At 50.9% G+C, this 14,047-nt stretch overlaps 1 protein-coding gene across 1 annotated transcript in view; it reads right to left on the minus strand.

Annotated features, from left to right (window-relative positions):
- Positions 1 to 3,103: 3,103 nt before the first annotated feature.
- Soga1 (suppressor of glucose, autophagy associated 1) overlaps positions 3,104 to 14,047 on the minus strand; it is a 67,907-nt gene continuing 56,963 nt past the window's right edge. Inside the window, exons 12-15 of the mRNA XM_051143661.1 lie at positions 12,739 to 12,810; positions 11,792 to 11,862; positions 8,882 to 10,232; positions 3,104 to 3,573 (exon numbers count right to left, since the gene is read on the minus strand). Coding sequence (XP_050999618.1) covers positions 3,427 to 3,573; positions 8,882 to 10,232; positions 11,792 to 11,862; positions 12,739 to 12,810 — 1,641 coding nt within the window. The 3' untranslated portion in view covers positions 3,104 to 3,426. The remainder of the gene's footprint in view (positions 3,574 to 8,881; positions 10,233 to 11,791; positions 11,863 to 12,738; positions 12,811 to 14,047) is intronic.

Genomic DNA, 14,047 nt, shown 5'->3' on the forward strand with positions numbered 1-14,047 from the left:
CTCAATTATTTGTGTGTTAGCTGGGTTAAGAAATAAGCTAAGGGAAACAAACACTGTTTTATAAAAAAAAAAAATAACTTCAACAAGGGAGCTAGCAGGCAGTTAAGGCTGGACCTGGGTCCACTCTTGGTGGGTGGGGTAGAGGGTCTGGGTGGTCTCCGGGCAAGAAACGAGGCTGAGTGACAGATATATCCATGAAAGGTACATAGAGTGGCATGGTGGTGCTCAGGTCAAGTCTTCTGAGTGCTCAGTTTTGTCACCTGGAGGCCAGCTGGTGGATAGATATCCCTGGGGAGGCCAGGAGACAGCGCCCAATCTGAGCTCCCAAAGGCCAGGCTTTGTGGGAGAAGGACTGGGGGTCGGGGGAGGCTTCAGGGTGAAGGGAAATGGATTCTGATGCCTTGTTCAGTCAGGGGGCCCCCAAAGGGCTCTGAATTTCATTTCAAAAAATCAGTCACCGTTGCCTCCAAGATGGGCTGATTTGGTTTTGCCCTGGGGAGAGGTGAGACACAGGTTAGTTTCAGTCACGTAACTCACCCTCATGCCCCCGGCCAATCTGTGTCAACCCAGTGGGCACAGGCCAGGCGATCTTTTAGAGGACTGGGCCCGTGGCTCCTTGGGACATTTGCGGGGGAGGGGCGGGGGAAGAGGAGAGAGAGACAGAGATGGAAAAAGGAGGTAGGAAGCTGGAGGAGAAAAAACAGGGGTGACTAGAAAGAGGATGGATGGGAAGAGGGTGTTGCTCCTTCCCGTGACCCCAGGCCGCCAGGGGCATGCCCCGCCTACGCCTGGCAGTTTTCTGCTTTGGGAATGTTACTAAGACATAAAAAGGCATTTGAAGAAACAAACAAATTTAGAAATTACATATCGAAAGAGTAGAGAGATTTACAAACCAACCCTTCCACCACCCGCCCCCCCAAAACAAAACAGAACCAGTTACCAAGAAAAATGCTAAAGATCAAACCAAACCAATATTTACATGTAACGTTTTTTTCAACCCCATCAAGCCCTATGTCCAGAGGCTCCCGTGGGGACAGTGACAAGTGGCCTTGCACAGTGGCAAGCAAGAATTAGAAACAGGGACTGAAAACCAAGACCTGGAGCTTGCAACACAGGAGCCAGGTGCTGAGACAATGAAAATGCACAACAACCCAGATAGATGACGATGGTAAGGCGGAACGGCCCCGAAGCCCTGGAGTTCAGGTCTAGGGGGACTTTTCTCCAAGCCTCCCTGGCTCTCAGCAGCTCTGGGAGGTGGCAGAAGGCCTCTGGTGGCTTGTGGCCCGGTGTGGTCCCCTCAGCTGGAAATAACCTTAGAGGGGGCCTCTGACCTCTTAGAGGAGAGGAATAGCATCCTAGGAGGGACCTGGCCCATGGTCCGCTGGCCTGCTGACTCTGCCCATGCAAGTTATTAGGACACGAGGCAGCAGCTGGTGGGATGGGCTGACCCTGATATACAGCCCACAGGAAATGGGCTTTGGGTAACTGGTCCAGGTGTTCCTAAAAAGGTCGCCTGGGAACTGGTGGGTGGGAGTGCAGACTCCCTAGTCCTGAAGCAAACCAGCTATGCAGTTGGATCTCTCTGCCTTTCTGATGGGGAACTCTGCACAAAAGACAATCCACGCCCCGAGATGAGTCCCGATCCCCAGCCAGGAAGGGAGGGCAGCATGTACACAGGGTCACATGTGTACAACTGAAATCGGTTCATTGGCACCAAGAGGAAGCATGTGAACCCTCCCCATACTGCAGCTGAGCTATACTGGCGTGGCACAGGTGACTTCTAGGGGTATAGGAAGGACAGGCAGTAGAGCTTGGGCTGAAAGAGCCATGAGTGGCTATAAGGCTAAGAGAAGGGCTGGGGAACAGGCTGGCAGGCTGGTAGACACTCTCAGATCCATGTGCAAAGCTGCAAATGACAACATTCTAGAAGTCCATCCTGTTTCCTGTGAGTTCTCACTTGGGGAACGTGGGGGGGGGGGGTCACTGTGCTGGGAACGGAGCTGTGGTCATCTTTGTCTAACTCATGAGAAAAGGTGTTGGAGGGAGGGGAGGGAGGAGAAGGACCATGGAGGATGTCAAGGGGGCGGGGAGGAGTGATGACATCATTCTGGGCTGCACTTTGTCTGAAACATTTACAGTCTGGTTTGTAGAGGTCAGGCCAAGTACCGGCTTAGGAACGAAGTATAGTGCTCTGAGGCTAAATGGCACTGGTATTGGAACAAGAAGGAAGAGAGCCCCAGCCCTGCCAAGGGGCCCTTCTGAGAATCCCAGGAGACCTGAGCCTGGTGCTGCTGAGCTGCCTCAGCCACATGGAGGACTCCATGGTGCCACAAGCCCCACGTTGTCCCAGTGGCAAGAATACCTCTAAATAAATTACCTCAGGGGCTTTGGGGAGGTGGGGAGGTAAGTTAAATTATTAAAATAAAGTAAATCACCTTAAATATTTATAGTATGAAAATTCAAATAAGCAGTCTAGGCAACAAATGTCTGTAGGCCCTGTCTTGGGTTATGTATGTCCTGGGACACTGGCTTCTTGGTGCTCTTTCTGGCCTGACCTACCCAACAGTCTTTCCCAGGGAGCATTTCCGCCCTCTGCCTGTTGCAGGATTGTGGCATCTGTCCCTGCTACCAAGAAAGAGGCCCCAGGGATCAAGGCATGGCATAAGGCCATATACCTACATTAGGTGTTGAGATGGACGCTACCCATTTCTGTTTTCATGGCGTCTCCTACAGAAGTTGGGCCTTCATGTCCCCTTGACAAGGGAGTGAGCTCTTTTGGCCTCCAAATCTAAACCCTACACACTTCTACCTGCCTCCCAGTTCTTGCTACATGTGGGTACAGGCATGGGGATCCAGGGCTCCAGGATTCCAAGTGGACTTGGCCCTGGATTCTGCTCTATCATATCCCCCTTTCCCTGCTGCAGGAAGGCCTCACAACCAGAGAGCATCAGGACTGGAAGGAGGAACTAAGAAGTGATGGTGACACTGGCAGGCCCAGCTCTTCCAAGAAGAGCCTTGAGCTGGGCCCTAAGCAAAACGGTATCCTCTCAGTGGCTTCTTCCCGACACGTGGGCAGTAGGGAGTATCTTTGCTAGCCCCGTTCCTGGATCCTTCCAAGAAATGGTGTGGGTGGTGCCAGGCCCTCTCTAGCATCCAGAGCTGACTTGCCGAGCTCTTCAGGTGCTTGTGAGGCCCAGTCCTGGTCACCCAGGTTTGGTCTTTCTCCTGCTCACTGCCTTTCCCTGGAAATCAGAGGTCACCTCCCAGTAGTCAGCGGGACACCCTGCTTTACCGTGATGTGAAAGCTCTTCTCTGGCAGTGGCACAGCTGCTGTTCTTCCTGGGCAGAGTGAGGCTGAGGCTGTGACCCTTTGCCTCATCTCCAGGGTCTGGGCTACTTGAGGCTGGAGTCCGGCTGCTCTGTGATTCACTGGGGGGCTGCCCTCTCCTCCCCGCCCCAGCCTGATTCCGAAGAGTGCAGCCTGCACTTGGAAGGAGAGTGCCGGATGGTGTTGCGCGATGGCCGGACGAAGCAGGAGGCCAAGGACTGGGCACTACAGTCACAAACGGCATCCTGGGAAGAGACAGGGAGGAGGTCAGGAGCAGCCCGAGGCCCTGGCTACAGCCACCCAGCACTCAGGACCCAGCCATGTCTCATTTTATGTCCCAGGGACTGCAACCCTGTTCCAGACCAATTTTTATCACATTACTCCTACTAGGCCAGCAACAGATCCGCATTTTAATAGTCTGGAAGGCACAGAGAAGGCAGCCACTGTCCACAGTTGAGATTCCCAACATGCAGTGACCAGCACGGCCTCATTCCCAGAGCTTATTTCGTAGTTGTCAAATGCAAACACTTTTCTGCTGCTGTGAATGTCTAGGTCCCTGTTGGTTGGTTTTTGTTGTTGTTTCAGTGTGTTTGGGCACTTTTCCTGCCTCTATGTCTGTGCACCACAAGTACGCAGTGCCCACAGAGTCCAGAAGAAGCTGCCAGACACCCTGGAACTAGAGTTATAGACAGTTATGAGTCACCATGTGAGTGTTGAGAATCAAACCTAAGGTCCTCTGGAAAAAGAGCCAGTGCTCTTAACTGCTGAGCCATCTCTCCAGATCCCGGGTCTCTGTTTTAAGGCTCCCCCCTGCCACACACACAGTGCCAGAACCTAGGGCCTTGAGCGAGCCAGACAGGTGCACTATGGCTGAGCTACATCCTCAGCTCCAGGGTCACGCTGTGTAGCTCCAGCTGGCCTTGAATTCACTGTGCAGCCCAGGCTGGCCGCAACCTGTGTTGCTTCTGTCTCAGCTGCTCAGGAACTGAAATTACAGCCATGCTCTATCACATCCCGGAAGTACTGGGGATTTCCTGATTCACTTTTTTTTTTCCTGATTCACTTTTAATGTGTGTATGCATGTATGATGTATGTATGTATGTATGTGTGATGTATGTATGTGTATATGTGTGTACGTGTGTATGATGTATGTATGTATATGTGTGATGTATGTATGATGTGTGTATGGTGTGTGTATGTATGTGTGTGTGTGTATGTATGTGTGTGTGATGTATGTATGTGTGTGTGATGTATGTATGTGTGTGTGATGTATGTATGTATGTATGGTGTATGTATGTATGTATGTATGTGTGATGTATGTATGTATATATGTGTATGTGTGTGTGTGTGTATATGTGTGATGTATGTATGTATGTGTGTGTGTGGTGTATGTATGTATGTGTGTGTGTGGTGTATGTATGCATGTATGATGTATGTATGTATGTATGTATGTGTGATGTATGCATGTATATATGTGTATGTGTGTGTATGTATGTGTATGTGTATGATGTATGTATGTGTATATGTGTGTGTGATATGTATGTATGTATGTATATGTGTGATGTATGTATGTATGTATGTGTGTGTGATGTATGTATGTATATATGTGTATGTGTGTGTATGTATGTGTATGTGTATGATGTATGTATGTATGTGTGTGTGATATGTATGTATGTATGTATATGTGTGCTGTATGTATGTATGCGTGGTGTGGATGTATGTATGTCATCTGTGTTTGTGTGTATGTATGTGTCTTTGATGTGTATGTAGGTCTGTATGTATATGTGTGATGTATGTATGTATGTATGTATATGTGTGGTGTATGTATGTATGTATGTATATGTGTGATGTATGTATGTATGTATGTGTGTGTGATGTATGTATGTATATATGTGTGTGTGATGTATGTATGTATGCATGCATGTATATATGCATGTGTGATGTATGTATGTATGTATTTGGTTTTTGGAAGAAGGTTTTTCTGTGTAGCCCTGGCTATAGACCAGGCTGTCCTCAAACTCAGAGATCCACTTGCCTCTGCCTTCCCAACTGCTGGGATTAAAGGCGTGTATTACTATGCCCAGATCATTCATTCCTTTAATTAATTAACTTATGGGGTTTTTGTTGTTGTTTGTTTTGGTTTGGTTTGGTTTGGTTTTGGTTTTTCGAGACAGGGTTTCTCTGTGATAGCTTTGGCTGTCCTGGACTCCTTTTGTAGACCAAGCTGGTCTCGAACTCACAGCGATCCACCGGCCTCTGCCTCCCAAGTGCTGGGATTAGAGGCGTGCGCCACCACGCCCGGCTAATTTATGTAGTTTTTAAAAGGTAGGACTTCTCTGCCCAAATATGCATCAACAGGCCAGAAGAGGGCATCAGGTCCCTTTATAGATGGTCATGAGCCACCATGTGGGTGCTGGGAATTGAACTCAAGACCTCTGGAAGAGCAGCCAGTGTTCTTAACCGCTGAGCCATCTTACCAGCTCCCCATTCTTTTAATTATTATTGGAACATAGAAATGGTCAAAAGCACTGCTATAGAACCCGGTCCTGGCTCTGCCACCTACTAGGCAAGTGTCACATTTACAAGCCTTTACCTCTCTCTTCTCTATGATGAAAGACATGCTGTGTTCCTCAGTATTGTGAGGGTCAAGTCAAACATGGCACGTAAACAGTATGTATGACTCAGTACCTACTCCAAGTGTCTCAGCAACACTTGCCTTTTTCTTTTCTTTCTCTTTTTAAGTGTTGGGAGTTGAACTCACAGCTTCCTGTGTGCCGGGCAAGCAGCTTTACCATCAAACTCCACTCCAGCCCTGTATTGGCATTGCTTTCCTTTCTTTTTAAAGAAGTATGTATTTAGTTAGATGTGACTGAATGCTTTGCCTCCTGTATATAAATGCACCACGTGCACAGTGCTCAGAGGCCAGCAGCGGGCCCAGCATCCCTTGGAACTGGAGTTACAGGTGGTTGTGAGCCATCAGATGGGTGCTGGGAACTGAACTCAGCTCCCCACCCTCACACTGTTCTTTCTTACTGTGATGGCTTTATGGACATGAGGGCGTCTCTTATTGTTTTGTTTTTAGAGACAAAGCCTCACTATTATAGCCTTGGCTGGTCCCAAACTTACCATGTAGGCCGGGCTGGTCTCAAACTGATAGACAGAGATAGACAGAGACCCTCGTGCCTCTACCTCCAAAATACTGGGGTTAAAGGCATGAGCCCCCGCCTCTGGTTTGTGATGGCTCACTTTGTATCAATGTGGCTAAGACACAGGACACTTCGGTACCAAGCCCAGCATTATTCTAGGCATTCGTGTGAGGGTGCATCTTTGTAAGACTGAAATTTAAATTGGCAGGCTACGTAAAGAAAATCACCATCTTTAACATGGGTGGGTCTCATCCAATCAGCCAGCTTAAAATGGCTGCCTCTCCCCCAGAGTAAGCAAACTCTTCATGGCTGGCAACCTTCAGACTGCAACACCGGGGTCTCTGTCTGTTTCTTTTGTACTGTGAGATAGCTATGTGTGTGTGCGTCGTGCAGTGGAGGCCGGTTTTCTCCCTCCACCTTGTGAGTGCCAGGGATGGGACCCAGGTCATTGTGTTTGATGGCAACCACCTTTCACTGGTCCCTTTCTTTCCCTTTTAGACTTCCCAGGGCACTTCCTAGCAGTGAGGCCGCCCACCTTCAGACCAGGTTAAAGTCATTAAGTTTCCTAGTTCTTTCTGAGGCCTTGGGACTCAGACTGGAACTAAGCCACTGGCCAGACCCCATACCAGAACCTTAAAATAGAAATTCTCTCACTTATTCTTCTATTCAGTCACAGTCTCTCTCCCCACCTACCTGCCCTCCTCCTTCCCTCCCTCCCTTCCCTCCCTCCCTTCCCTTCCTCCTTTCCCTCCCTCCTTCTCTCCTCCTTGAATGCACTAGGATTAAACCCAGGGCCTGCCTCCCCCTACCTGTTTCTCTCCACCCCCCTCAAATTTGCCCAAGGATCCACTAGAACACTGCAGAACTGTGGTTTTACATCTTCCAGTCCAAATCCCTCTGCCCCAGTTTTGTATTTTAAGGAGAAAGAAACTGATTGGCTCAACCTAGATGAAGAAGTGTACCCCTCTGTTCTAGCTGGCTGCAGATGGCAGTGGTCCCACTGTGGACTCAGTAGGAGGAAGCACAGAGCTGTGGGATGGGACTGTGATGGACTCAACAGGTCCACGTCTCTGTTACTGTATGTTTAGGTGGTTTCCGGTTATCCCTGTGATAAAGAATGCTGTAGCAAATGTCTTGATACAAAAACTTTTTTAAAAAATATACATTTTTAGAGTCCGGTGGTGGTGGTAGTGGGGGAGGCGGTGGTGGTGGTGTGCATGTGCCAGCTTTTAATCCCAGCAGTTGGGAGGAGAGGCAAGCAGATCTCTAAATTCGAGGCCAGGCTGGTCTACAGAGGAGTTCCAGGATAGCCAGAGATAACACAGAGAAACCATGTCTTGAAAACAAAACAAAAAAAGAAAAGAAAATGAAATTCGAGTGAGAGGAGGCAGGCTGCTGCTGAATCTGCCAGGTCCACTCTTGGGTCCGTAAGACACTATCATCCCATAGAGACCTCTCTCCTGCCCCTTCTCCAGCTCTGACTTAGGCACATCCCTTTACTAACCTTCAAGTAATCCCTAACAGAACAGAACTGCTATCAGGAGTGAAGTGCGTAGCAAACATTCTTACAGGACTTAGAACTGATGTCTTCCTGGGGTGGGGAAGTGGTGGTCGGTGGGAGGGTAGAGCCCTGGTTTTTAGTGTTTTAAAGCCCCCACCCCCCCGGCATTCATCCACTTACTACAGCAATCTCAAGCTTACCAAGACAGTATTTCCACTGAACACAGAATTCTCAGACTCTCAGAAGCCCAGCAAGCCATAGGCACATCCCTTCTCTGGAGGGTTACTATAGATCTCTGCAGCACTGGGGCGAAGCACCCAGTTAAGCCACGCCCATCAGTCTTCCCACACTAGATCTGTGTAATTTCAGGTCAGGAATGTTCATGTCCATCCCCAGGCAATGTAAGAACTTTTTAAGGCCAAGCGGTGGTGGCCCACAGCTTTAGTCCCAGCACTCAGGAGGCAGGGGCGGGTGGATCTCTCTGAGGTCAAGGCCAGCCTGGTCTACAAGTTCCAGGCCAGCCAGGGCCACACAGAGAAACTCTCTCTTGAAAAACAAAAACAAGCAAGCAAACAAAAAGAACTTTGTAAGACACACAAATATCTCCTCTGCGTTTAAGAGTCAGAAGAGAGTCTTGGGATGTCCCTGTTGGCACAGTGCTTACGTCACATGCACAAAGCCCTGGATACAATCCTTAGCACCATATATAAATTTAGGTGTCATTAACAGACCTGTAATCCCAGCACAGAGGCAAAGGGATCAGGAATTGAAGGTCATCTCAGCCACATAGAAAGTTCAAGGCCAGCCTGGGCTACACAAGGGGCGGGGGGTAGGCAAAACAAAACAGGAGTTTGAACTTTCTAGGCTAATCCCCCATTCTGAGAGAAGGGTAAAGTCCAGCCTTACCTCACTGGAAAGGACCAAGGCTCCATCTCCATCCCGAAGGATACCATCCTTCCCCACCTGGGAGAGCATGGTGGGCCTGACCTCCTCGCTACCACCTGCCTTGGCTGCCTTCTTATTCAGGGCCCTGGCTACGCCCTCAGGCTGATGGTAGCTGGCAGGAGAAAGGGGCTCTGGTTTCTTGGAGCTCTCCTCCCCTGCTGCGGTAGTGGGGCTCGGCGCACGGCCACACACATTCCGGAAGAACTCCTGCACGATGCCATACTTGGGAGGCTCAGGCTTGGCTCGGGCCTCGGACATGCCCAGTTTCCAGACAGACTCAGTGCTCCCTGAGTGCTCCACCACACTGAAGAGGCTGGACAGCCCGTCATTGATGTTCCTCAGGACTGGGCTATCCCGTGTGGTGGTGGAGCGGGCCCAGGCCGAGCCGTTCTGTTTGCCTTGGTGCAGGTTCCACAGGCTGCGGTCCTTGGTGCTGTCTAGCTTGGACACTGATCGCCTCTGGAGCTTGGGTGAACCATACTTAGGCGAGCAGCACGGCCGCTCAATGCGAGAATGGACTTTGTCCAGGGAAGAGGAGATCTGTTTGCTGCGCACAGACATGAGCGAGGAGCTGCGGGGTGACCAGCTCTTGCTATGGAGGCTGCTGCGGGGAGGGTCGGTCTGCAGGCCCACACTGACGGTCCGAATGGTCTGTGTGCCCACGCTGGCCAGACCTACCGTCTGGCTGGACGCACTCTTAACCTTCCTCTCCAGCGAGCCGGAGCGCATGGCCTGCCGCACGCAGTTGGTGATCTCCTTCATGTCATCGCTCATGTTGCCCGACATCTCAAAGTCATGCAGGGCTGCTGGGAAAGCAGGTCCAGAACCCGAGGTGTTGCCCCCGGATCCTCCATCCAGGTGCTGCCGGGAGAAGTTGCAAAGCCACCGGCTGTAGGAGCTCTCAGCCAGCCCGTCAGCTTCGGCTGACTCCTTGGGCTTGGCTGTGGTGAAGAGGAAGCCGGGTTCGATGAGGATCTTGCCCTCCTTGTCATGCACCACGGGGACACCCAGGCGCCGAGCCACTGGGGGACTGTAGTAGACTCGTATGCCCGTCTTGTCTGGAGCAGTGTAGCTACGCTGCATCTGCCTCCCTGCGGGTTCCTGGCAGGCCAGGGTACCCATGCGGCTGCAGTCCCGGGTGGGAAGCCCTGGCTTGTCCTTGGCATCTTTCTCAGGCTCCACCGGCTCAGTACTCACAAAGGCAAAAGCAGGGCTGTTGGGCAGCTTTTTGTTCCGGGTATCGCCACCAGCAAGGTAGGGGGAGCAGTCAAGCAAACTTTCAAACTCAGACATGGAGGAAACAGATTTGGTCCTGGGAGGAGAAGAGGAAGGAAATGGAATTAATGGAAAATAACATGTCAAGGGCTGGAGAGATGGCTCAGAGGTTCAGAGCACTGTCTGCTCTTCCAAAGGTCCTGAGTTCAATTCCCAGCAACCACATGGTGGCTCACGACCATCTATAATGAGTTCTGGTGTGCAGACGCACAAGCAAGCAAAACACTGTATACTCAATAAATAAAGTAAATCTTAAAAAAAAAAAAAAAAAAGAAAAGAAAGAAAGAAAAAGAAAAGAAAAGAGCCTGGATGAGGAAGCAAAGCAAAGCAAAGAAAAGAAAAAAAAAAAAAAAAAAAAAGAAAATAGCATGTCAAGCATGCTAGTCTACTTAACCAGGACATGCATGTGGGGACCACGCTGTCTTGGTCTTGCTCTACCCCATCCCCTCTGGTTTTTTTGAGACAGGGTTTCTTTGTGTGTTGCCTTGGATGTCCCGGAACTTGCTCAGTAGACCAGACTGGCCTTGAACTCACAGAGATCCACCTGCCTCTGCCTTCCTGAGTGTTGGGATGAAAGGCGTGCACCACCACCGCCTGGTTTGCCTATCTCTTGTAGATAACCTTTTGGTATCCCCCCAAACCCTCTCTACACTCCTCCCTATATACTCAAATGGTACGAAGGACTCACACTTAACTTCTAGCCATTTCAATCCCCCTAAACATAGCCCTTAGCACACACTGCATGGGATCTGGAGTGAGTACCTGGCCTTCTTACAGGTTAGCTGGAATAGCTCTGATTGGTTCAGACTCTGCTGGCTCCCAGGTTCCTCAGCAATCCTGAGTTCCAGGTGCCTACTGACTAACCTGGTAGTACCCCAGGCCTCACTCCTACCAATCGTTTGAGATTCCTTTGATCTGTTGCCTTCATTCCCGGTCTCATGTCCAGGAAGGGTTTGCTACTGGAGTGCTCTATAGCACATGCCTGGTCACTAGGCAACTCTGGGAGCATCTCCAATTATCCCACAAGAGAGAGACAGAGGTACCCAAGGCCCCAGTGCTAGAAATGGCAGAGCTAGAATTGAAGCCTGACCCCCTCACTCTAGAATGTTCTGTACTGCCCCTCACTTCTTAATCGTGGGAACACTATCCTTGGGTGTCCCCTTGGCCACAGCAGGGGGCACAATGGACACTGCCTAACAACCCCAGGAATAGATGTCTACTCTGACTCAAAGTCCAGGAAGGAAAAGAGAGCCCCAATAGGAACATAATGGCTTCTCTAGCCAGCAAGTGCAGCTGAGGCCCCAGTTTTCCACCATTAAACTGCAAACTGCGATCCTCATGGCCCCAAGCTTTCCAGTCTCCAAGTGACTGGGATTAAAAAAAAAAAAAAAGCCCTTAGGTGGTTCTCCCAAATCTCATGAAGGCAGGAGTAGACACATGAGGCAGAGGAATGAAGAGAGTCAAAGCCAAAGGCCAGGGCTGTGGGGTGGGGCCAGGGCTGTGGGGTGGGGCCGGGGCTGTGGTAAGGGGCCAGAGCTGTGGGGTGGAGCCAGGGCTGTGGGGTGAGGACAGGCCTTGGGGGTGAGCAGGCATCACCTCTTTAAGCCGGTTCCCCCAAGCTCAGCTTCGGAAACACCCTCCTTGTCCTGGATCTTCTCACTTCGTGTCTGTCAAAGGAAGAGACAAGAAGGGTCAGCTCTGGTGACCAGTGTGTGAAAGGAGGTGACGGCAGAGCAGTGTGGGAGCTAAGGCCAGCACTCCGCACCTGAGTTCTCTCTTCTGGGGCTTAAGATGCAGTCAGCAGCAATCTAACAGCCCACGGGTCCAGTACCTTTCACTCCCTTGCAGTAGCGCTGCGACCCAGGCTCAGAGTGCAGAGGGACCAGGGAAAGCGGGACCATCTGAGACATAGAGCTTATTCCACGACAGTGATTGTGGGATTTCCCCAGGTCTAAAGACACAGCCCTTAGGGCCTATGAGTTGTCAGAACTGTACCACTAGCCCTGTAAATGGCCCCCAAATCCTGTGTTTCAGCTCCCCAGAGTAGGCATCTGCCTATGATAGCCCCAATTTCTGAGTAGCACGCCATTCCTTCATGCCATCATGAGGAGGGAATGGCAATGTGAGGGTCCGGTACACAACCGCTGTTACTCAGCTCTGAGCTCTATGGACAATGCCCCTGAAACTATGTGTGAACTCTTCCAGTGTGGCCCTCCTGACTCCACTCAGGACTAGGCCAGGGCAATGAGACAACTGGGGCCCAGAGATGGAGAGTGACTCACCCAAGACCACAAAGCTATTTAGAAGGCCTGTGTTCTGTTGGGGTATAACTGAACTGGCCTGGGGTGTCTCCCAGCAATGGTTAGGCAGCTCCAGCAGAGGACGCTTCCTGTGTCCGAATCATAGGGCATGACCCCGGGGCTAAGGAGCTCACGGTGTAAGGAGGGTATGGCTTCGGGGACTTCTGTCACATTTCCCACAAGCAAGGCCTTTTCTGGTCTAGTCAGGAGCCAGTAGAGGATGGGTCGCAGGGATGCCCTCACCTCCTTCCAGCTGTTGTCCTGCTTTTCCCAGTCCGAGTGCTTCAGGACCCAGGGCTCAGCAGCCTTCTGCAGCTGGAGAAAGGAAAAGAGCATACACTAGTGGGCAGGACAACTCTGAGCAGGGCCACTCCCCAGCTTCAGTTCTATAGCCCAAACGACCCACACCACAGGCCCAGCACTAGCTTCTCAGTGGGTAGCAACCCTGAGCCCCCACAAGATGGATTTGGAAAACAGAAATATAAATAGCTACTGGCAAACAGCTTCCTGACATGGCTAATTGAATTAACAGTTGCTACTGCTTCGTTACTCTATAGCACAGTTCATAAAACAGCTGGGGCAGACAAGCAGTAGCTATTTCACACATGGGACCACGCTGCCACTGACAGCAGCTATTGTAACAGGCCGGTGGTCATTCCTTCTGAGCCCCGAGGTGTCCCCAGGAACATCACACTTCCAGGGAGTCCATCTGCATGTGCACATCAGTTCGTTTGGTCCTCACAGCACATGCAAGAGAAGGTGTGACTGTGGCTATTTCCATGTAGCAGGAAGGGAGGAGCGGGCCCAGATGTGGGCAGCTGGACTGCAGCTGGGACTTACAGGCACTGCACCATCACCTCGTTTGAATTCCTCTATCTCTTTACAACTGACTCCCACATAGGGTGACTCACCCTCGTTTCCCTGGGGCTTTCCCAGAGTTAGTAAGGCTCATGTTCCACTCCCTACCCCGCCCCAACCCCAGGCTTTGCCTAAGAATGCTCCAAAGGAACGGTGGAAGTCCTAAGCAACGCCATGATGGGCTGGTCCCCTGTTTGCACTTGAACCCGTGTCTTAAACTTTGCTTCTTAGGAACCTGATGTAAGACAAATAAAACAGGGGTAGCAACCAAAGTCACCCCAACATGAATGAACAGAAATCACAGATGAAGACGGCAAGCCAAGGCCCAGTGGTGGTGGGAGCACTGTGTCATTCCTGTGGCTTGCTCTTTTATTCCCGTGGCTGCCCTGAGAGTTGAGAAGGTCAAGCAGCCATCCTCCTTGTGTAGATGAAGCTCAGAGACCAGAGGTCACGGGTTGAGCCTCCCGGCCAGGAGCCCCTTTGTGATGGTTTGAATGAAAATGGCCCCCAGAGGCTCAGAGGGACTGGCACTATTGGAAGGTGTGGCCTTGTTGGAGGAAGTGTGTCACTGGGGGCGGGGCTGGGGGCGGGGCTTTGAGGTTTCAGAAGCCCAAGCCAGGCCCAGTGTCTCTCTCTCTTCCTGTTGCCTGTGGATCTGTATAGAGAACCTTCTGCTCCTTCCGTAGCGCCATGT

Source organism: Acomys russatus, chromosome 4 (assembly GCF_903995435.1).
Source record: "Acomys russatus chromosome 4, mAcoRus1.1, whole genome shotgun sequence".
Lineage (NCBI taxonomy): Eukaryota > Metazoa > Chordata > Mammalia > Rodentia > Muridae > Acomys > Acomys russatus.